General features: G+C 37.3%; 1 protein-coding gene and 1 long non-coding RNA gene across 9 annotated transcripts in view; both read left to right on the top strand.

The window, feature by feature from the left end:
* The window catches only part of ntrk3b (neurotrophic tyrosine kinase, receptor, type 3b), a 291,028-nt gene extending 277,471 nt beyond the window's left edge, over positions 1-13,557 (top strand). For all 8 annotated transcript variants that reach the window (XM_037795125.1, XM_037795134.1, XM_037795110.1 and 5 more), the window contains 2 exons: positions 3,288-3,446; positions 10,688-13,557. In XM_037795125.1, the coding sequence (XP_037651053.1) occupies positions 3,288-3,446; positions 10,688-10,873 (345 nt within the window). In that variant the 3' untranslated portion in view covers positions 10,874-13,557. The remainder of the gene's footprint in view (positions 1-3,287; positions 3,447-10,687) is intronic.
* Positions 4,254-7,884, top strand: LOC119503398. The gene is made up of 3 exons (XR_005210308.1): positions 4,254-4,264; positions 4,307-4,311; positions 7,573-7,884. It is a non-coding gene; the product is annotated as an uncharacterized LOC119503398 (long non-coding RNA).
* Positions 13,558-22,445: the final 8,888 nt, after the last annotated feature.

The raw sequence follows: 22,445 nt of genomic DNA on the forward strand, positions 1-22,445 counted from the left end.
AGCTACATGTACAACATGTTGACAGTTTAGTTTGATATACTGTTTGGCTTCCTAAAACTGAAAGGACTAACACATAAACTTAATAATGGCTGTACAAATAACTGGTGCGACCCAATCCAGGATTTCAGAGAAGGTTGTAGGCCTAGACGAAGGACAAGAAAAGGCAAACAAACAGGCCTCGTACTCAGCAACTAAATTTGATGAAGTGTACAAACTAGAGGACGTTCTGTATAAATGCCCAGGAAGGAGCAGCCTTTTGGCAGAATGACAAATCTCATGTTTCTTTAAAAACATGCAGAAGATTCATCTGCTGCGTCAAGCTGACGCGCAGAGATTGTGTTTGACTTTCAAAGGAAATGTGCGATGAGCGCGCTACGGAACTAGGAGGTAATTAGTAAGACTTGAGATGATTTTTTTTTTGTTTTAATGCCACATAATGCTCACAGCTGAAGGCACACAGATGTTGGAGCTGGTAAATGGAGTTGGGAGACGAGCTTATTATGATTAAATGAATGTGATTGTGTTGTAACCCAGAGGTACAGAACAGAGGAACCGTGTGAGGGTGAATACAGCTAGGCTACAGTAAGAGGTTGTCCTAATGACGATTTCAGAGCTTATGGTATGTCTGACTGTGCTTTTGATTTTGTTGCCCTTAAGCACAGAAGATGAGCTCAGAAGGATAGATGGACGCATGGTTGGATAGGTGGATCAGTGAATGCATGGATGGATGGATGGATGGATGTTATTATAGATATGTGTCCGATACACTGCAGGAGCACTTCCACTGACTTATATAGATAAAAACCTCAAAGGGGCTTAAAAATCCATCTTATTGTTATCTTGACAAAAATGTCAAGATAACAACAGCAAAAGCCAAAAACTGAACCAGATAAGTAAAACTAAATGACTGCAAACATCACAAAGGAAGGAAGTGATAGGACAACAAATTCCATACAACTGACATTGACACTTGGAGGGAAAATTACATCATTTTTAAACTTGTTTTTATGATCAGGTAGGATTAGGTTCTATGTATTGCGAAAAATATACTTTATTGTCTGTATATAAAACGGACGGTGTAATATTTAGGAGGATCTTCTGGCAGAAATGGAATATAATATTAATAAGTATTATTTTCTGTAGTGTATAATCACTGCCATCACTACACTCAGCCGCCGAGAAACAAGACACAAGAAACCTCTGTTGGGCTTGAGGAGCTGCAGCATTTATTTCTGCACAAACTGCAACTTCTACTGTACATTCACTTGATATTCTCAGATCTAAACACACACTCTAAGCACCGACTCTGCTATTTTCCAAATGACCTACGCTACTCTAACATCAACTGGCTCTAGAAAGGGAAATTCACTTTTTCACGCCAGCCACCGTAGTTCACCTACACGCTTGGCACACGGGAGAGGTTGCAATCTGTTACTTCACAGCTAGACGTCGCCAGATGTTGCACACTGCACCTTTAATTTAACCTTTACCTCGAAATCGCAATTTTTCGAAGCACAGGAGGCGCAATATTTGTTAAAGGCGAAATGTGTAACAAAACACCATTTTAAATAAAATATTGTGGTGCTGCAGAGATGTCCTGCCTACACATTACATTCAGACTTAAGAAAAGATCTTTGTTTGGTACAGATTCCAGCAAAAAGCGCACCATAATCACTTAAAAGGTTTTTCAATGAAAATGAGAATAATGATGAAAAATTATAATTCCCTCTAATATGAAATAAAAAATAAAATAATATCGCAGTTGCAATATCAGTCAAAATAATCACAATTAGATATTTTTTTCAAATTCAGTGTTAATTCAAACCAATCAATTCTCTATAAATACAATTTCAACTAATTTGTAGTTGTCTTTCTTTGTAGTACTTACATTTGTGCTCACCAGATTTAATTATTTCCATTTAAGTTTTGTTGTAACTTTTTTTATACACCACATATTCTATTCTATTTTTAGGACTCTATTTTATGAAATGTGACTACCATCAAATTTCGTGCATATAGAAAGAAAACTGACTTGATTTTTAGCTTCTCCTTGACAAAAAAACCTTTACTTTAAGTCCACTTACTATTTTTTTTCCCGCGGCTTTCAACCGCATCTCATGGTCTTTCTCAGCAGATGAAGTTTGCTCAGTGTTCATGGAGTCAGCTCAAGTTTATCACATGACCAAAGTGTGGAACTATATGGTTAAACAGGTTACACAGTTAAAAGGTCTGGGGACAAAAGTTAGCAAGTGGAACTTGCATTTAGAAAATGTATTTTTATTTTGATGTTAGGATGGAAAGAAATCACAGCAGCACTTCAGCATGCTGTAACAACAGTGGCTCCAGCAAGCGTCACATCAAATCACAGCAGCATGTTAATAACATCATCCGTCAATAGTGCACTTTGACTCCTGAGCCTCCACAGTCATCACTGTAATTAATACTGTCCGAGGATTCTGAGCTGAAACCTGCAATACTATCAGTCTTGTCCAGCTCATTAAAACACAGTCACCGACAAGAATGGGAAATAGATTTTAAAACAATGCCAGCTAATGGAAGCTGAGAGCCAGGATGATTAATGGATGATTGTTTAATCGATTAATATCCAGCCTCAGAGGACTTACAGCATGGGACACTTTGTTTCATGTTTTGCTGGTTGAAAGACATTAAAGAGCTTACAGCTGATACCTCTGCTGTCTCAGCTGGCACCTTGCTTCATGCAAACCTTCTCATGAATGCAGGGTCTTTGCGTGTTGATATATATGGTTTAAACATTTGCATTCGCAACCATATGAAATTCTTTACTATGAGGATCCATATGAGATTGCATTCAGCAGTTTTCTTAACCTCTTTTGGTTGAAACCTATTTCTTTAAAACACTGATTAGAACACATTCAATTCCACGCTTTGAGACCCTGATCCTCTGCTTAGGGCCAGTACTTCTGCAGCAGAGAAGGGATTGCAGATTGCAGTTTTTCATCAAGAACAAAGGCGCGGTTTAATACAATAACCTAAAGGAATTTCACATCCCACGATTCAATACATACAGAGCAGGTGGCAGATAAGTCAGCATTTTCCTGTATTGCATCAGTGTCAACACCCAACTGCACAGCAGACATTCATGAGATGTTAAGCCCGTCGTATCGGCTACATGCAAGGACAGTTAATCCCCAGACGCCTGGGAGTTGTGTTGATGACTGAATTTTCTAATCTGTGTTTTAGCTACAACATTTAATTTTTTTGCAATAAAGATGTCCTCTCCTCTCTTTGTCTTCTCTTGTCCACAGGTTGGAGGACATACCATGCTACCTATTCGCTGGATGCCCCCAGAGAGCATCATGTACAGGAAATTCTCCACGGAAAGTGACGTCTGGAGCTTTGGAGTCATCTTGTGGGAGATCTTTACCTATGGGAAGCAGCCTTGGTTTCAGCTGGGTAACAACGAGGTACAAAAAGCCAGAAGCATTTAGACTAGGGTTGTCAAAGTTAACGCAATAATAACACTTTAACGCAAATTCGTTTTAACGCTTCTAATTTCTTTAATTCATTAACGCAACTTGCGATTTTTAGGTTGTCGCTGGCTCAGTTTTAAAGCGAGAGTGACGACACTGGCATCGTTGGTATCAACTATGTCACACTAGCTTGTCGAGAAGGAGGCTAAATAACGCTCCAAACTTACGCTAAATTTTTGCGAGGAAAAACTCTTATGGCCATTTTCAAAGGGGTCCTTTGACCTCTGACCTCAAGATATGTGAATGAAAATGGGTTATATGGGTACCCACGAGTCTCCTCTTTACAGACATGCCCACTTTATGATAATCACATGCAGTTTGGGGGCAAGTCATAGTCAAGTCAGCACACTGACACACTGACAGCTGTTGTTGCCTGTTGGGCTGCAGTTTGCCATGTTATGATTTGAGCATATTTTTTATGCTAAATGCAGTACCTGTGAGGGTTTCAGGACAATATTTTAATTATTTGTGTTGTTAATTAATTGCCAATAATAACTATATACATACATCTACATAAAGCAAGCATATTTGCCCAGTCCCATGTTCGTAAGAATATGAAATACATTTGGAACAGATAAAATATGTGTGATTAATTGTGATTAACTATGGACAGTCATGCGATAAATCGCGATTAAATATTTGTATCGATTGACAGCCCTAATTTAGACAAACCATCACAGGATACAGTACATACATATTATCAAAGGTTGTACTACAGGCCTCCATGCACACATTAAGAGTTACAGATCCAGGTTTTCCAATGGTAAATGTTTGTCTTCAACGTTTTGTGCAAGTAAAGGTGCTTATTTCAAATCACTAAAAAACAGTAAATTAATTGAGTTGTTTTTAATGTAGGAATCTTATAGCTTGGCCTTCCTTCACAGAGCATCGAGGGCTGAAGGGAAAGCACAAGCTGTCTAATAGCAGAATTTAAATGAACACTGCCGCTCTGGATCTTAATCTACTGCCTCGTGTTGTTTCTTTTCTCTTTCTGAGACTCGCGCTGGCCCAACGAGGTGATAAATTGATGCCGCTTTGCAACCAGACAAGATGCTGCATTACATAACACCCATGATTGGTTTGTTTTTTCATTGGAGGCTCTGCTTTGAATCAATAAAATTCAATTAGGATTACTCTTGTAAAGCGAGCATATTGAGAAAATTAAATTGACCTAAAAGAATAACCTGGCATGCATTGCACTTATAAGTATTTCATTTGAAACATCAATATGTTCGTTTTTATGTGCATCTTGAGCCGAAAGATTTTCTGTGGACTCTCTAAATGAAACACTCAGCTGATTAAACTACATCGCTGAAACCTTATGACAATGTAATGAGATGAGCACCGTATTATGTCATAGCCAAAAAAATGAAAATCCACAATCTGTTCCTATACTGTAATTGCATCTTCAGGTAGTATTGGATATTGTACTTAATATTCAGTTATTCTGATTTGTCCAACACATTACACAATGATACATTACAGCAACAATTAGAAATGGGTATCAGGGACAATGATAAATGATCACCATGGGTACTGTGGGAACTTGTTTCAAACACTGGGCTCTATTATAGGCTCCACTACTTTCCAATACTTTTATTCAGGAAGAAAATTACAAAATGACACGCTGCCAAACATTGTTTAAACCCACAAAAGCTTATTTTAAATTCGAGAGAAGATTACAAAGTATCCAAAGATACCAAATATGTCATGCTGAATTTGGGGGAAATGTGTGTAACATGATGCACGAGACATTTGATGGAATGGTGCAGCCATAAAAAAAACATGGGCTCTTGGGTTTTGTGTATTTCACTCAGTGTAAACATCACACAGCTTCAATGAAGATCTGGAACAAGCTGATACAGAATATATAATACCAGATACTGGCAATCAGTGAGAAACAGGATGGTTTTAACAACCCTGAAGCTACTTTAGATCAAATAAAAGGGGACAATACATGTTAGCATTTTGCTGAGATACCTCTGCTACCAGAGGTGAAGGATGAACTACAACTTTTTGTATTCAGCAGTGACCCTGCTGCCTGGCTCTCTATGCAGCAGCTGATCCTCCTCCAGCCTGCTACACCTCCGTGCAGCTGAGACTCCCGCTGCTTATCTGTCCATCCGAGTTGCTTGTTAAGTTTTGGGGAGACTGGAGTCGTGCTGCATTTATCACTGGCTCTACGATCGCTGGTGGGATCATGGAGCTATAGGCTGACAAAATATACTCTTTGTTTTCACCTCCCCCCTTTTCTGTTACAAAAAAGCAGTGGTATTTGCCAGTCGCCAGGAAAAAAGTTTGACATTGTAAGTTTCTGCAAACCAGGGATTCGTTGAATGTCAATGTTTTTGCATTCAGTCAGAACAAGTGACATATAAAGAGCTAAAGAGACACAGGACGGGAGGGGAGGTGGATGGGTCCATGAAACACAAGGCTTTCATCCAGGAGACCGCTGTTAATGTCTCGTGCGTCGCAGTAAAACCAGCTGTTCATGTCCTGTGTTCACAATGTTCAGTGAAATATTCACTGGACAAACATAGTAGTTTTAAGCCCCAACATGCAGTTCTTTCCTAAACTTAACTATAGTGGTTTTGTTGCCGAATCCTAAGGTGACGCCATTGTGCGTTTCTACAAGCGTAATACGAGGCTGATATGAAACTTATTCATGAAACGAATTGAAACGTATCCCTGGTTTGCAGAAACATACGATGGCAACATTTTTTCTGGCGACTAGGTTGTATTTGCTCCTTATTAAAGGTGCAGTGTATACCTAGCCACATGCTCCAAACAAATAGCATTTCACCTCTACTACTGCGGCCAGACAATCTAAATTTACAGTCGCCAGGCAAGCCAACTACACTTCCAGCAGGGCATGAATAGGCAAAATTCGACCAAACTGCTGAAACTCTGAGAGCCGGTCACAATAATACTGCTATCTTATAATCTTTGCGTGTGGCGTCGGCCTGTAGTTTACGTTAGCCATCTTTGTGTTTACTATGCCACTAACCGGTGGGCTGTGTTGCTAGTTGCTACAGCTAACTGCTATCGACAAGTGGTATTACAAAGCAGAACAGGCCAGGGCTAGCTATTTAGCATGCTTATTACAGTAGATATATCTGCAACACACAATAGATAGACGTCACTGTAACCTCTTCACATTCTGTTGACAGTGTTTGCTCGTTTTTTTAAATGTTGTAAACTTAAATTACGGGCAGATCTGATACTTTCAAGCACCAGTAAGCTCTTCCATTTTTAAGGCATCGCCATGTTCAAAGTCAAAAAGTATTTAATAACGTGGTCATACGTAGTCCCGCTCCCCCTACAGGTGTTATCACTTGTTGCTTGATTGGACGTCTCTTCGGGATAATGTGGGCGTGTACAAACATCTCCCTTCCTTCTGTTGCTGACCCTGTTATCGCTCTTATTAGCACCATAGAGTTTGGCGACATCAGTTATTCCCAGCACAGCGGTCTAATCAGCCATGGTAATTGAGAACACCTGTGTGGGTGTACAGGGCTTTTAATTTGCAAAGTAACCTGTAACTAGAGCTGTCAAATAAATGAGGTGGAGTAAAATTGAACATAAATACCTCTGAAATGTTTGAAAAGTTTATCCAACCGACACCATTTATCACATTGTTATATTAGATGGTGTACTGCTGCCTCACAGTGTTCCCACGAGCACAGTTTTGTTACACAGCGAAGCACAAAATAGGATCTTAAGTAAACTTATATTGCCTTCAATTAAAGGCCCATTTAGTCACTTAAAGGGGAACTCCACCAACTTTTCACATCAAGGAATAGGAAATGCAGTAGGGGTGGGAAAAAATTGATTCACCTATTTTACGATTTTGAAATCTATTTTTTAATGCCAGAATCGATATATTTGCTTCATTTTGCAAAGGTAGAAGGAAGTTACTGCTTTTATTGTTATAGTCTGAGTAACGCGACATCATATCCATCCCGCGTCTGTCAGCCAAAACAAACCGCAGCCGGCCGAGATGACAAACGGTGGAGGGTCTGCGTGGATGTGACCTGCACCCTCACATTTTAAACATTAGTATAGAAACACTTTGGGTTTGACACATTGCGGGAAAAGCAGAGCCAGACATCATGGGTAAAGCTGCATGCTAACTCTGTCATGGACAGGAAACGTTATCGTATTGCGGTAACAGCCATCACTCTCATCTCCGTGGTCAAATCAACAGACGCTACAACTGTAGAGCACCCATATACTGACATTTATGTTAAATGAATTCAAACGGCCCCGATGGAGCTGACCATGGATGTATAAAGAGACAGGAGAGTTAGCGAGTCACTAGTAGCGACAAACTTGGCGAAGTTAGCGGAAGTATACATGTGTGACCACAACCGGTTTTCATGTGTGACCACAACCGGTTTTAATAAAGGGAACAGCATATACAATATATATATATATATATATATACAAATAATATTAATTGGATTATATTCCCAAAAAGTATAAAACATTACATGTCCCTTATAAATTAAAAATACCACTAATTTGAGAGGGAACTGTCTTTATTCTTTTATTTGACTGATATATTTGACTTCAGGACATCTGTGACTAAATAAAAGTCCCTAGAAGTGTATGATTCAACTCTTCCTCATGGTTTAGTGTTAAAAAAGTTAACAAAAATCGCAATAAATCGTAATATTGAATCGTAATTCTTGTAGAATCGCAATGGATATCGCATCAGCACCCAAGTATTGTGATAGTATCGAATCGTCCCAGCCCTAACATGCAGGCGATTCCTCTGCCACCATAATATATAACCACAACCTTGTTGGTAGGTAGTAAATTGATCAAAAAGTTACAACAGCATTAAGGTTGTAAATTAGGTGGATTCCCTGTCATTCATGATTACTCCCAGGATCATTTTCTAACATCTGTTTGGCCGGATGCTGTTGCCATGACCACTGCAGCCTTTACTACCGGCTGCTTGTAATGTTTGTGATCTGGGGGATTTATACAAAGTAGCTCCGTATGTCTTTTCAGGAATTGATGTTCTACCCCCTCAATCTAAGTCTCAAGGCAGTCTGTCTGCCAGGCCTCTCATCCTTTGGTGACAAGACATGAGACACCGAATGTAACAACAGAGAGAAAGCAGTGCTTTACCTTGGCAAACAGATGCAACAGGTGGAACAATTGAACAGGGTTTTCCCCTGTTGGTTGTTGTAATATTCTGTATTTTTTCAGGTTTTTACTCTTGTTGACACTCTTGAGTAAAAACAACAAGTGAAATCCTATTTATTTAAACACAGATTAGGTTTGTCATGCATTCTTTCCAGAAAATTAGGCTTCAGATAGCAGTAGATTATCAAACGCTTTGCTCTGACACCGTGTTGTTGTGCTGCTACTGTAGCTTACAAGAGCATGAAATTGCACGACACCATAATATGTCTCATGGTAATTATTCTACACCATAATAACTGAAAAAAGAACATAATGTTTGAGCTGGTTTCAGTACCTTAGTATAACCCCCTTAAAATGCCTGGCCACTTTTCTGTCTTTCAGAGGTTGTAGTGGGCTCAGTTTTCAAGGTAGAGGGAAGATACTGATATCATATGAAACTAAAAATTAGAAAAACGTAAGGAATCCATTGGTACCATGTCATGTCACGCTAGCTTGTCGGGAAGAACGCAAAATAACGCTATGAAGTTAGGCTTAATTTTGGCGAGAAAAACTAGCATGGCAACTAACTAGCAAGGGGTCCCTTGACCTCTGACCTCAAGATATGTGAATGAAAAGGGCTTCTATTGGTACCCACAAGTCTCCCCTTTACAGACATGCCCACTTTATGATGATCACATGCAGTTTGGGGCAAAAACCATGCAGTTTTTTTTCATGCTGTATAAATGTGTTATTTTCTCCTATTCTAAAAACGGTGTGTTTGAATATTTCTGCATACTGGGGTCCCTTAACAGTCTTGGAATTACATAAATTGTGTGTCACTGTAAAGCTGAGACTCCTGTGGATGCAAAGAGCCCAATTATATTCATGTGTGATGATGATAGTCCCCATAGTAGACATTTCATTGTAGTGAGACTTTTGAAACTTGACCTCACTGTATAAAATGACCTGTGGTGACCTCTAGGATAATCACAGCCTCATGAAACTTTACAGCCACAAACTAGAGACCTAGAACATTCAGAGGATGGATGGCTTTCCTAGCTATTGACAATAAGGGGGTTCCTGAGCAGTTTCCGGAACAGAAGTGCTCGCCATCCAATCACCAAAAAATGCATTTCTTGCAGAAATCTCCAAATGTCAAAAAGTTTTGATACCAAATCACAGCATGGCTTTTTCTATGGTGTTCCTCGAGGTCTTGGTGTCTTAATGTGGTATTTTGGAGGGATTATTGACCATTATTATCAATTCTCAAGTGGTAAAAAATGGTTCAATTTAGCCCCAAATCTGTGTAACGAATGGTATCAACCCAAAAGTTGCTGCAACAATTTATGAGACATAATAGAGCATGGGGATGGCCTTCATATACTTATATCATAATGTTCTATGCTCTTATACACATTCACAATTTATTTAAATTAATTATTATTTCTTATTAATGACTAGAACAACTTGACACACAGTGCTGAGCTGCAGCTCCAATTAATCTACTGTTGACTATTTATCTAGCCCTGAACATCCCCTGTTCCCACCCCAACCTCTCTAATGACAGAATGTTTAGGGCTTAAAGAGAAAAACAACTGAAAACAACACTTTTTCTGTGCAGTTTTTTAGTGCAGCCACGGCCATTACACACAAATAGACCCCTATCCGTTCTCTTAAGCTACAGCAGCCTGGAATTGACACAAAAAATGAAGTCAAATTGTCACAGCAGCAATGAGTCGTCTGGCTAATTGCAGCACAAGTCCAAAAAATAAATGATCAATCTTCTTTTAGCAATATCTCATTCATCCCCAGAGATATTCCGTATTATTGTTATTTTGTGCACAAAGATCTTGTTTCCCCTTTAATATTGGACAAATTTAAGAGTGGATGCAGACTGTTTATTTCTTTCATCTCAGTTTCATTAGTTCAAACCTCAAAGGACAGTCTGCTGTGTCACCGGTTTCTCATTATGACCAAACCAAAGCAATCAGTCAGTGAAAATATGTCTGTCTCACTCCACTGCCCTGTCTCCTCTGCAGGTTATTGAGTGCATAACCCAGGGCCGGGTTCTGGATAGGCCACGGATTTGTCCTAAAGAGGTGTACGACATCATGCTGGGCTGCTGGCAGAGGGAACCGCAGCAGCGACTGAACATTAAGGACATTCAGAAGGTCATGTTCGCTATGGGCAAAGCCACGCCGGTCTACCTGGACATCCTGGGCTAGCGGCGGCCCCAGGGTGGCCTGTTCCTCGCCAGACCGACAGAACGACAGAGACATAACCGACAGACCGACCCACACGAATCCAGGAATAACCAAACCAACCTACTCCACTGTCGAAAAACACCTACAATGTTTTGGAAGGACTTAAGTGCCTGCAACACTTTTGGATATAGTGGATAAAACGTATTCAAAAAACACGCACTTTTACATTTTGTTTACTTGCGTATAAGATGTACAGGTTTGAAGAAGACTTTTTTTTTTTTTTTCCTCGAAAAAACTGCAAAAATACACAAAAATGGAGACAAAAAGGGAAGTGAAGTGGACTGGCAATAGGAAAATGGCCACAGTTTGATTATATTACGGAGAGAACACATCAGAGTTAAAATCTATCCTGGGTTTGGTTTTATGAATATATATAGAAATATTACATATATTTTATATTTATTTCTTTTTGTCAGGGTGTTGAAGGGTCTGCCATGTGTGTTGCTAAGGGCTCGGCCCTGTCCGAAGACGTCACCGACAAACTATTGGCAGGGACTTGACAATGGTAGCCTTACTTGCACTCTGATTGGCTGGCACTGATGGGAACTCCGCTTCTGTGGAATAACACTGGATGGTTGGAAAAACAAAGGAGCGCTCTGTAGAGGACCTACCCAATCAGACAACCGACAAATCTATTTTAATTTAAAAAATAATGTACATATTGTAAAATTCTATGTGTCAAAATTATGTTAACTTATTTTTTCGGGTGTTATTTTGGTTCCTTTTTCTGACTGTGATCTGGGTGGCTAAAGTATAAAGCTATGGTATTTGTTTTCATCCTAATCTCGAGGAGATTTCTCTTGGGAATCACCTGTGTCAGTGCTGGTAAGTTGTCTTATGTGCTGAAGGTGATTAGCCGGTGAACTCAGTTTGAAAAAGTCAGCTGACACCGAATCACAGAGACTCTGGTGAACGAGGGGAACCATCCACACGACACTTTTCCAAAGAGGTTGATGAAGCCTCGTATTCACTTTCCAGTTCATTTGCTTTTTATGGCAAGAATAATGCGTCGGTGAGTAATATCTTACACCACACCCCTCAAACACATACACACGCTTTTGAGGAACTGTTCTGTCATTTTTAGGCGTGTTGGTGTGAAACTGCTTCTCCACTCTAAAGAAAACATTTTTGTAACTGGAAGTACGAATCATTTGTTAGCTGCGGGTGTGTGCTTCACACGCACAGCCTCATAAAAAGCTATAAGTTAAAGGAATAGTAAGACATTTTGGGAAATACGCTCACTCAAAGAGTTAGATGAAAAGATATCTATCAAATGTCAGCCTGGTCTAGCTTAGCTTAGCATAAAGACTGGAAACAGAGGGAAAAAGCTAGCCTCGCTCCATCCAAAGGTCACAAAATCCACCTACCAGCACCTCTTAAACTGACATAAGCCCGTTAGCTTATGCTGAGCTAAGTCAACCAGTTGCTGGAAGTAGCTTCATATTTACCGACACGAGAGCGGTATCGATCTTCTCGTCTAGCTCTCGGCAAAAAAAAAAAGCAAATGAGCGCATTTCTTAAAATGTCAAACTGTTGATTCCAAACATTTTCGGTTAATACCATCAGGATCCGGTCACTTCTCAAGCCGAGAAAAGAAACGACGGCTTTTTTTCCTCGCACACCGCTTAGAACAACAAAATTCATTTTTTACTATTCTGATTTCTTTTCCATAAACTGTACATGACTCACAGTCACTCTTTTCTTCCTCGCACTCGTGGCCTTTGCATGTTTAGCAATGACGAGGCTTTCACCCGTCTTTTGCTGTGATAAAAAACCTCTTCTGCTACAACCAGAGAGGAGCCACTGAAGCAGGTAGACACTTGTGTTTATTTATGGACGGTACATCTAAAATAACAATCACTGAAGTGGATCAGCTAACTGTGTGGTATTACGCCTTCCATATTTTTGATAATTACAGTATTTAATGAACTGGAGAACATGAAGAGTTTTGTTCCAAAATGTGGCAGAAAAACATGACCCCCAAAAAGCTTAACAGCAAAAAAAAAAAAAAAAAACTAAAACCAAATGAAATTACTTTTAAAGACTCGTTCGTAATTAAGTGCTCAAAATGAGTTCATTCTCGCAGAGTGGATTCTGTAGATTTTCTCAGACGCTGAATGATAAACCTCAGGCAACAATTTTATTTTATGTTGTATCTGGATATATAGCGTTTTGGAGTGGAACTCTTCACATCACTTCCTTATTATCCTGACATGAATTCTCACAGTATCACAGTGTTGTCTCTCTTCCCCTCGGGACTATGTAAATCATTAATGAGCATTCAGTTATTTCAAGTATTTTATATGAAAGGCAGGATCAAATCCAACGAGTTACCCAAAGCATTGAGTTTTTGTGTATTCTCTTGTGGTAAAGACAAACGCTTAAAGACATTATGACATAGACCATGAGCATTTGCAGGGTATTGTAATCCTTTCATGGTGAGTTGAATATTGTTTAAAAAAAGTTTTTCATTTTCTTTTCTTGGATGAACTAACTGAACACTTTTTGAAGCAAAGTTGGCATATGTACACATGTTACAGAATATAAAAATGTGGTATAACAACTGCAGTATATAAAATACTGGTATTCCATGATAGATCTTTGTATTAATGTGACTCTCTTAAGAAAATGTCTTCAAACAATCAGACGATCTCCTTTTCCATTTTGTCCTGTCTTATAAAGATGTGTAAATTTGACAAAATCTTGTCTTCATCTAAATCTCTCAGAGAGCTGAGCTGCATGTGTTCAGTGTGCGTTCTCTGTTAACCGCTGTTCTTTTGTCCAAGTGTTTAGGGGAGTGGCTGTGGTTCAGGAGGTGGAGCAGGTCTACTTATCACAGGGCTAGCGGTTTGATTCCCAGAGTCATGCACATGTTGCCAAAATCAGGGCAGTGTCTAGAAGGGAACCCACAAGTTGTGGAAACTCTCGCAAGATGGTTAAGGTTAGTCACTGATCTCGAAAAGTTAAGGTTAGTATAGGTTGTCGGGCAGCGAGTCTCGCCAGAGTTTTTGCAGATCTCAGATCAGATTTTGCAATTTGCGGGCTACCTTCTAGACACAACCCAAAATCAGCACAACTTTACTTACTCCAGTGATAAAGGTATCTCTGGCATCCATTATAGATCAACGTCCTTAAATCAGCCTGGAAATCATACCAAAAAGACATTCTTATAACTCGAAGATCTTGCCTCATGTTTTTAGATTTTCTTTAGTATCAATCCGTTGTATTTATGTCTGTAAAAATAACAACAGGAGAGTCTAGTAACCGATGCAGCATGACTTTTCATAGTGCAGATTCACCAAAATGTAAACAAATATGCAGACTGAAGGGCAACTAGATCAGACACTACTCAGGGCTGAAAAAATGTGTGTGTTTATCTGGTAAGGTTAAATTTTTGGATCTGTTTTTTTTTTTTTTTTACTTTATATTATACAGTTAATATTGAAAACGCTGGAATCAAACACCAGTGAAAGATACAGCAGTAAAGTACAGTGTGCTTTGAAGCAAAGATGCAAATTCAACATTATGTAAGGGATAATGTGCAGCTTGCGGGTCATTGTTGTGAAATAAACCCCGACAGGGCGATGCGGGGGGTTTGCATCGCCCTGAATGGTTTTATTTCACAACAATGACCCGCTAGCTGTACATTATCCCTATTATTACACAGCTACTTACTTAAGAAATCAATAATGTTACACAAAAATGGTCCGCCAGAGTCCAACATCAGAACTGCGTCTGTATTAACAGTCTGTTTATACAGAGCAAGAACGCTGTGATTGAAAAATCTGAATCGGGCAGGGATGCACCAATACCAGTATCAGCGCACTGCCTCGTATGCGGGACTCCTTAGCCTGCCGTGTGTCGCTCACACCCTCCAGCTGGCTGTTAACGAGAGTCTTTTGGCACAGAGAAGTACTCGTATCGGTACTTGTTATCGACGAGTACCCAAATGTTAGTACTTGTTCTTGTACTCGGTCTGAAAAAAAGTGGTATCGGTGCATCCCTAGAATCGTGTATTTAACAAAGTTGTGTAATAACTTTTGTTAAAGTTCAGATCTCTGTCAAGGAGACAAAATGTGATTTTAAGTATGGTTTCAACATGGTTCTTCCATGTATATCCCTTGAACACACTCTGCTCTATCCATTATTAATACATATAGATTTGCAGTAGATCAGACTATGTAAGCAAAAAAAACTATTTTTAATTGCTTAAAACTTTTCTTTCCATAAAAACTGTCCTACAAAATGTATCGTACGACTCACATGCCACTTAACTGCATTTCTGAGAGGCTCAACTTATCTTGAGTAAGTCACTATAAGGCTTTGGTATTTTCCAAAATACCTAAGCTTTATAAGTGACTCTGCTGAAAGGGAGACAAAACTGCAAAGAAAAATTGATCAAAAGGTGAAAGCATTTCTTTGAGGCAGGATTTTTCCACTCTTGAAGGTCATCACAATAATTTGATCCTGCCTCACCACTTGCTAGACAAACCGTACAATTAGCACAATGCTACTTTGTACATGCTACAAGATAATCTACCTGGAAAAGTGCACCTTAATTGATTGGCTTGCTTGGTGCATTGTCAGAAGAGGTTAGAATGTGCTGCAGTAAAAGTTGAACCAGTATGACCTCTAGTGCTCTGTGACCCAGTTGTGTTTTTCCTTTGCCAAAGGCCCTTGTTAAGCCGTCCCTGCCTCACCACTGCAGCGCTCTTGATGAAATAACACCTGCTCCTCAAAATAAAAAAAGATACTGGAGCTGCTCCTCACATCTGACCTGCCAGAAGAATTACTCTCAAATGGAACCCCACTAGTGAAATACATCCAGGGAACAGTGAGATCAGGCCTTATCTAATTAACTAAGCTAACCAAGCATTGGAACAACTGCATATTACGTGCCATGCTCAGAGGGCATAACGTGTCATTCTTGAGGAGAAAGAACATGTTGTTTGACAACCCTAGTTATTTTATGGAGATAATATGGAGACAGACAGGAAATAAAGAGAGAGAGGGAGAAAGATGATGTTGCAGTAAAATACCATTTACCATTTGGTCCCAGAACGCACCACAACCTTACTTACCTCATGTTAAATCACACCATCATGTTGTGCCCTTAGGTGTGGACATATGTTCATACGTTGTGTTCAGGTTTTCAAATAGCTTGAGATAGATAATCCATCACAGTGAAATGTAAACCACTTCACAGTCTGTCGATGCAGAAAAGGAAACAGACATTTAAGCTTTATCGTTGCCACATACTTTGAGGCTTTGTTGGCGATTGTCCACATATTAGATGACAGCCCATTCCATTATTGCTTGCCCTCTTACACAGAACGGGAAAATGGAGACACAGTCGGCGCCGAGGGATTTGAGGTCAGTAAGCAGTGTGTTATGATGGTGGTGCCTTAATTGTTTATTGATTTACAATTACACAGTGTTTTGTGTGTTTAGGTTTCTCTGTTAGTGTGTGTCGGTGTGTGTGCGTGCTCATATTTGTGGTTTACGTCACAGCCAAGCATTTCAACTAAAAGTCACATAAATACGGTTACACACACTGCTACCTTAAAGGACCGGTGTTTAACAATTAGGGGGATCTATTGGAAGAAATGGAATATAATATTAATAACTATGTTTTCTTTAGTGTATAATCACCTGATAATAAGAATTAAAAAGATAGAAAGATTTAAAAGAACTTTTCCTGCTTGGGCCGGAGTCGATAACGTTACTAGCTACTGTCGCCGCCACTCTCTCGCTCTCTCTTGCTTCACCACTCACTTCCAACGTACATACCAAGCCCCCAGGAAGTACGGCGGTCGTCCATCCGGACTTTCGTAGTGGCCAAACGGCGGTACTGCAACTTCTGTGTCAGTCATGTGAAGCATTGGGCCCAAAAATACTTTTTCCCATAGACTTACATAGGGAAAGAGACGTCTGTAACACAGCAGATAATTTTTTTGAGGTGAATCAACTTCCTAGTATGAACACCTATATAGCCCTTATTTAAAAAATTAAGTTTTTAAAGTTGTAAAACACACTAATAGCTGAATCCAGAGTTATTTCCCTTCCTCCGTTCATGTGAGTGAGACCCAGACTGAGACCGGAATGACTTATTTTCCAACAAACTATACTATGACTTTTTTTTTTTTTTTACATATTATAGTAAGACTTTTTTTTACCTTTTTTTCGACATACTACACTATGGCTTTTTTTTTACTATTTTTTTCAACTCTTTTTTCGGCCTACTATAGTATTACTTATTTTTCAACATACTATACTGACCTTTCTTTCGACACTATACGATGACTTTTTTTTCGACACACTATACAATGACTTTTTTCGACATACTATACTATGATTTTTTTTTAAAACATTTTTCTACATACTAAACTATGACTTTTAAATTTTTTTTTTGACATACTATACTATGACTTTTTTTTACTCTTTTTCCTCATACTATAGTATTACTTATTTTTCAACATATTATACTGACTTTTTTTTCAACACACTATACGATGACTTTTTTTTCGACATACTATACCGTGACTTTTTTCGACGTACTATACTATGACTTTTTTTCGACTTTAAAAAAAAAAAAGATTTAACATACTATACTATGACTTTTTTAATTTTTTTTACATACTGTAGTAAGACTTTTTTTTAACCTTTTTCTTCTACATACTATACTATAGCTTTTTTTTTACTATTTTTTTCCAACTCTTCTTTCGGCATCCTACACACTAGATCTTTAAATACTAGATACTGAACGTGAAAATCAGTTTTTTGTTATCCCAGTATTCCATCATTCAATGATAGACAAGCACCTGAGTGTCATAAAAGCTAAATGATCTTTTTTTATTATTTTTTTCAACTCTTTTTTCAGCATACTATAGAATTACTTATTTTTCAACATACTATACTGACTTTTTTCTCGACACTATACGATGACTTTTTTTTTCGACATACTATAGTACTACTTATTTTTTAACATACTATACAATGACATTTTTCAACATACTATACTATGACTTTTTTTCCAAATCTTTTTTTTACATACTATACTATGACTTTTTTTTCGACATATTATATGACTTTTTTTAAAAAACATTTTTTAACTTACTATCCTATGATTTATTTTTACTCGTCTTTTGACATACTATGCCTTTTTTCACCTTTTTTTCCAACATACTATACTATGACTTTTTTTGACAAACTATACTATGACTTTTTTTTCGAAATACTATCATATGACTTTTTTTTTTTTTTTAACATACTATACTATTGTTACTCTTCTTTAGACATACTATACTATGACTTTTTTTTTTACATACTATACTATGACTTTTTTTCAACACATTAAGGTATTATTTTTTTAACTCTTTTTTCGACATACTTTACTATGACTTTTTCCATTCAATTTTTTGTCATATTATACTGTGATCTTTTTTCATGAAATTTTTCAACATCATATACAATGATTTTTTTTACGTGAAATTTTCGACATACTACAATATGACTTTTTATAAAAAAAAAATTCGACATTCTATACTATGACTTTTTTATGAAATTTTTTGACATACTATACTATGATTTTTTAAATGACATTATCAACATACTATACTATGACTTTTTTTATAAAATGTATGTAAAAGCTATACTATGACTTTTTTTATAAAATTTCACGACATAATATACTATAACTTTTTCATGGAATGTTTCGAAATACTTAGGGATGCTCATTTTGAAAAATGTTCTTAACCGATAACTGACCCTCGTTAACCGATTATTAACCGTTAACCGACAATATTTGTGCTTCGTACCAGCTGCATATACTATGACTTTTCTGACATACTTTACTAAGACGTTTTCGAGACATTATACTATGACTTTTTTTTTTACGTACAATAAATAGGAATTTTTTCATGAATTATTTCGACATACTATTCTATGACTTTTTGTCATAAAATTTTTTCGACATGCTATACTTCGACTTTTTTTCCATTTAATTTTTCAACATACAATACTGTGACTTTTTTTCATGAAATTTTTCGACATACTCTACTATGACTTTTTTGATGACATTTTTTGACATACTATACTATGATTTTATTTTATAATATTTTTCAACATACTATAGTAGGACTTTTTTTTATAAAAGCTTTCGACATATTATACTATGACTTTTTCATAAAAAATTTTCGACATACTATACTATGACTTTTTCATGAAATTTTGTTACATATTATACTATGACTTATTTCATGAAATTTTTCGGCATACTATACTATGACTTTTTCTTAAAATTTTTCGACATACTATACTGTGACTTTTTTCATGAAATTTTGTGACATACTATACTATGACTTTTATTTCAAATAATTTTTCGATAAAAATCATATAATATAGTATGTCAAATAAAAAGTCCTAGTATAGTATTTCGAAAAAAAGTCCTAGTTAAGTATGTCGAAAAAAAGTCACAGTATAGTAAGTCGAAAAGATGTGAAATAAAGTTATATGTCGAAAAAAGTGTAAAATAAAAATCAGAATAATTTGTCAACAAATGTCGAAAAACAAGTCACTGTAAAGTATTTAAAAAAAAAAGTCATACAATAGTATGTCAAAAAGAGTCGGAAAAAAGTCATAGTATAGTATGTTGAAAAAACATTCATAGTATAATATGTTGAAAAAAAAGTCACTGTATAGTATAACAAAAAGATGTCATGACAATCATAGTATACTATTTTGAAAAAAAAATCCTAAAAAGTCATGGTATAGTAAGTAAAAAAAAGTCAACATATAGTATGTCCAAAAATGTAGAAAAAAACATAATATTGTTTGTTTCCAAAAAGTCAGAAAGAAACTCCCAGTATAGTATGTCGAAAAAAGTATTAAAAAGGCATAATATGGGCGCCTGGGTTAGCTCAGTCGGTAGAGCGGGCGCCCATGTAACAAGGCTTGGTCCTGACCGCGGCGGCCTGGGTTCGAATCCGGCCTGTGGCCCTTTACACATCCACTCTCTCTCTCCCCCCTTTCCAAGACTCTATCCACTGTCCTCTCAATAAAATGGAAAAATGCCCCCAAAAAAATAACTTTAAAAAAAAAAAAAAAAAAAAAGGCATAATATATTATGTGGAAAAAAGTAAAAAAAAAAAAATAAAAAATTCCGACTGCAGTGTTTTTAAAAAAAAGTCATAAAAAGGCCAATGTATTACATCACCTTTTGTGTAAACTCAGGGAAAGAAACAACAACATGACAATCAAAGAAGGCGAAGGATTCAAAGTTGAAGTGGAAAAGAAAAGAAAAGAAAAGAAAAAGGTGGTTTATTTTCAGTTCAAAACGATACTTTAAATATCCCAAAGGTTCTCAAAAATGTGAGTGAGGATGAGAGAAGGTGGTTGTACCAAACCAACAGAAATTAAGAAAACAAAACTAGGCTTAACTAATTCTTACCTCATAAAACAAAACCACAAAAAGAAGACCTGACTCACTTATCAAGAAAGAGACCTTCAAAACAAAGAGAACAGTGGCACCAACCAATAACCTACTGTAATGTTTCTAGACAAAAATATATCCAAGTGAGTGAAAAACTGTAAAGGGTACCCCAGCTTACCTCTAGTCCTCCACATCCCACCACAGACCGTTTTCTGATATCTTTAACAAGTTTTGCATGACCAGAATGCACAGGTGGAAACCAATCATGCATTTGGCACCTGGAGAGAAAACATGGGAGGGAAGGGGGAGAGAGAAAGAAAAACAGTTAGAAGGGAAAACACAACAAGCACTTTGGCCCTGCGTGGCATTTAACATTATAGTATGTCGAAAAAAGTCATTAAAAAGTCACAGTATAATATGTCGAAAAACGGAAAATAGTCATCGTATAATATGTAAAACAAAATCATAAAAAGTCATAGTATAGTGTGTAGAATAAAGTCATACAATATGTATGCCCAGAAAAGTCAACAAAAAGTATAAAAAGTATAGTATGTGAAAAAAGTTATACTATCGTTTGTCAAAGTCATAAAAACGTCATGGTATAGTATGCCGAAAAAAGTTATAAAAGTCATAGTATAGTTTGTCTAAAAAAGTAATGAAAAGTCATAATATTGCATGTTGAAAAAAGTCATGGTATGTTATGTAAAAAGTCATAGTATATTAAGTCAAAAAAAAGTTTTTAAAAAAAGTCTTATTATAGTATGTCAAAAAAAGTTATAGTACAATATGTCCGAAAAAAGTCAACAGTCAACCTAATCTGCATGTCTTTGGACTCTGGGAGGAAGCCGAAGAACAAACTTGCAAACTCCACACAGAAGGGCCCCAAGCTGGGTTTGAACCTGCGACCTTGTGCTATAATAAATAGCTGACAAAATTAAGAAAGAAAACATTTAGACTAAAATCAAATGACTTTTCGGTGACTAAAACATTTCGAGTTGTCATATGAAGGATAAAAATGACTAAAATGTGGCTAAAACTAACAAGCATTAGTTTATTAAGACTAAATCTAAAATAGCTGCCAAAATTAACAGTCCGAAAAATGTCATCATAAAAGTCATAGTATATTATGCCATAGAAATGTCATAAAAAAAAAGTCCAGTATAGTATGTCATAAAAAAGTGGATTTTGTCTCTTGACTCTGAAAACCCCTGATGTAGAGCACAAAAAACAAGCTCCAGCAACATGTGTCCTCCTGGGACATTTGATAGATAAAGACACCAACGTGATGAAAATTGTCAATATTACTTATTAATCTGCAGCTACTGCTGGTTCTCCAGTTGCCAAACAAGTATTTATTTGTTCATCTAGAGGTGCTTAGTATTTTCTTCTCATACATACCAGCTGACTGCTGCAGTGAACAATCACCCATGCATGTGACATGAAAGCTCCTGCTGAGTGTGCATTTAAAGTGAATATATTGTTGTGTTTTTCAGGCGGATTGCTTCTCGGTATCCCAGCGTTGTTTGTCAGAATCAAGTGCTGCAACACAGCCAAGCCATTTGAGCGAAAATCCAAACACATACAGAAAAAGGCGCTATATCGAAATTGCTTTTAAAAGTGTATTCACCTTCAAGTATTTCAGTCTGACTCACCCTCATCTTTCAGAAACAAAATGACTACAAGGAAATGATTCACTCTCCACACTGAAGATGGTCTGTCTCATTCTGTCAAAAAATAATCCTGAAATGTATTCAGCTGTGTCAGCTTGCCCTGGATGAGCAGGTATTGAACTTCATTGATAACTGTGGCGGAGTTATAGGAAACACAAGGACAGGAAATGGGCGCTGCATCTGCTCTTTGCTGCAGAGATGAAGAGGCGAGCTCATTTGTGAGGAAGAGGTTGTACAAACAAAAAAGAGAAGCTCATTATATAATCCAATACCTTTTCTTACCCGCAGACACGCAAGCAAATGACCTGACCTTGAATGCAAAATTGCCCACCGCTATTTGATCAAAAAATGTTTCCTTCCGTTTGATAAATTGACAAATCATAATCTTCTGTTCTGCCTCAAAGCAGTCTCCGGTGCTATCGCACTGTGAACA

The sequence above is a fragment of the Sebastes umbrosus genome, chromosome 2, assembly GCF_015220745.1.
Source record: "Sebastes umbrosus isolate fSebUmb1 chromosome 2, fSebUmb1.pri, whole genome shotgun sequence".
Classification (NCBI taxonomy): Eukaryota; Metazoa; Chordata; class Actinopteri; order Perciformes; family Sebastidae; genus Sebastes; species Sebastes umbrosus.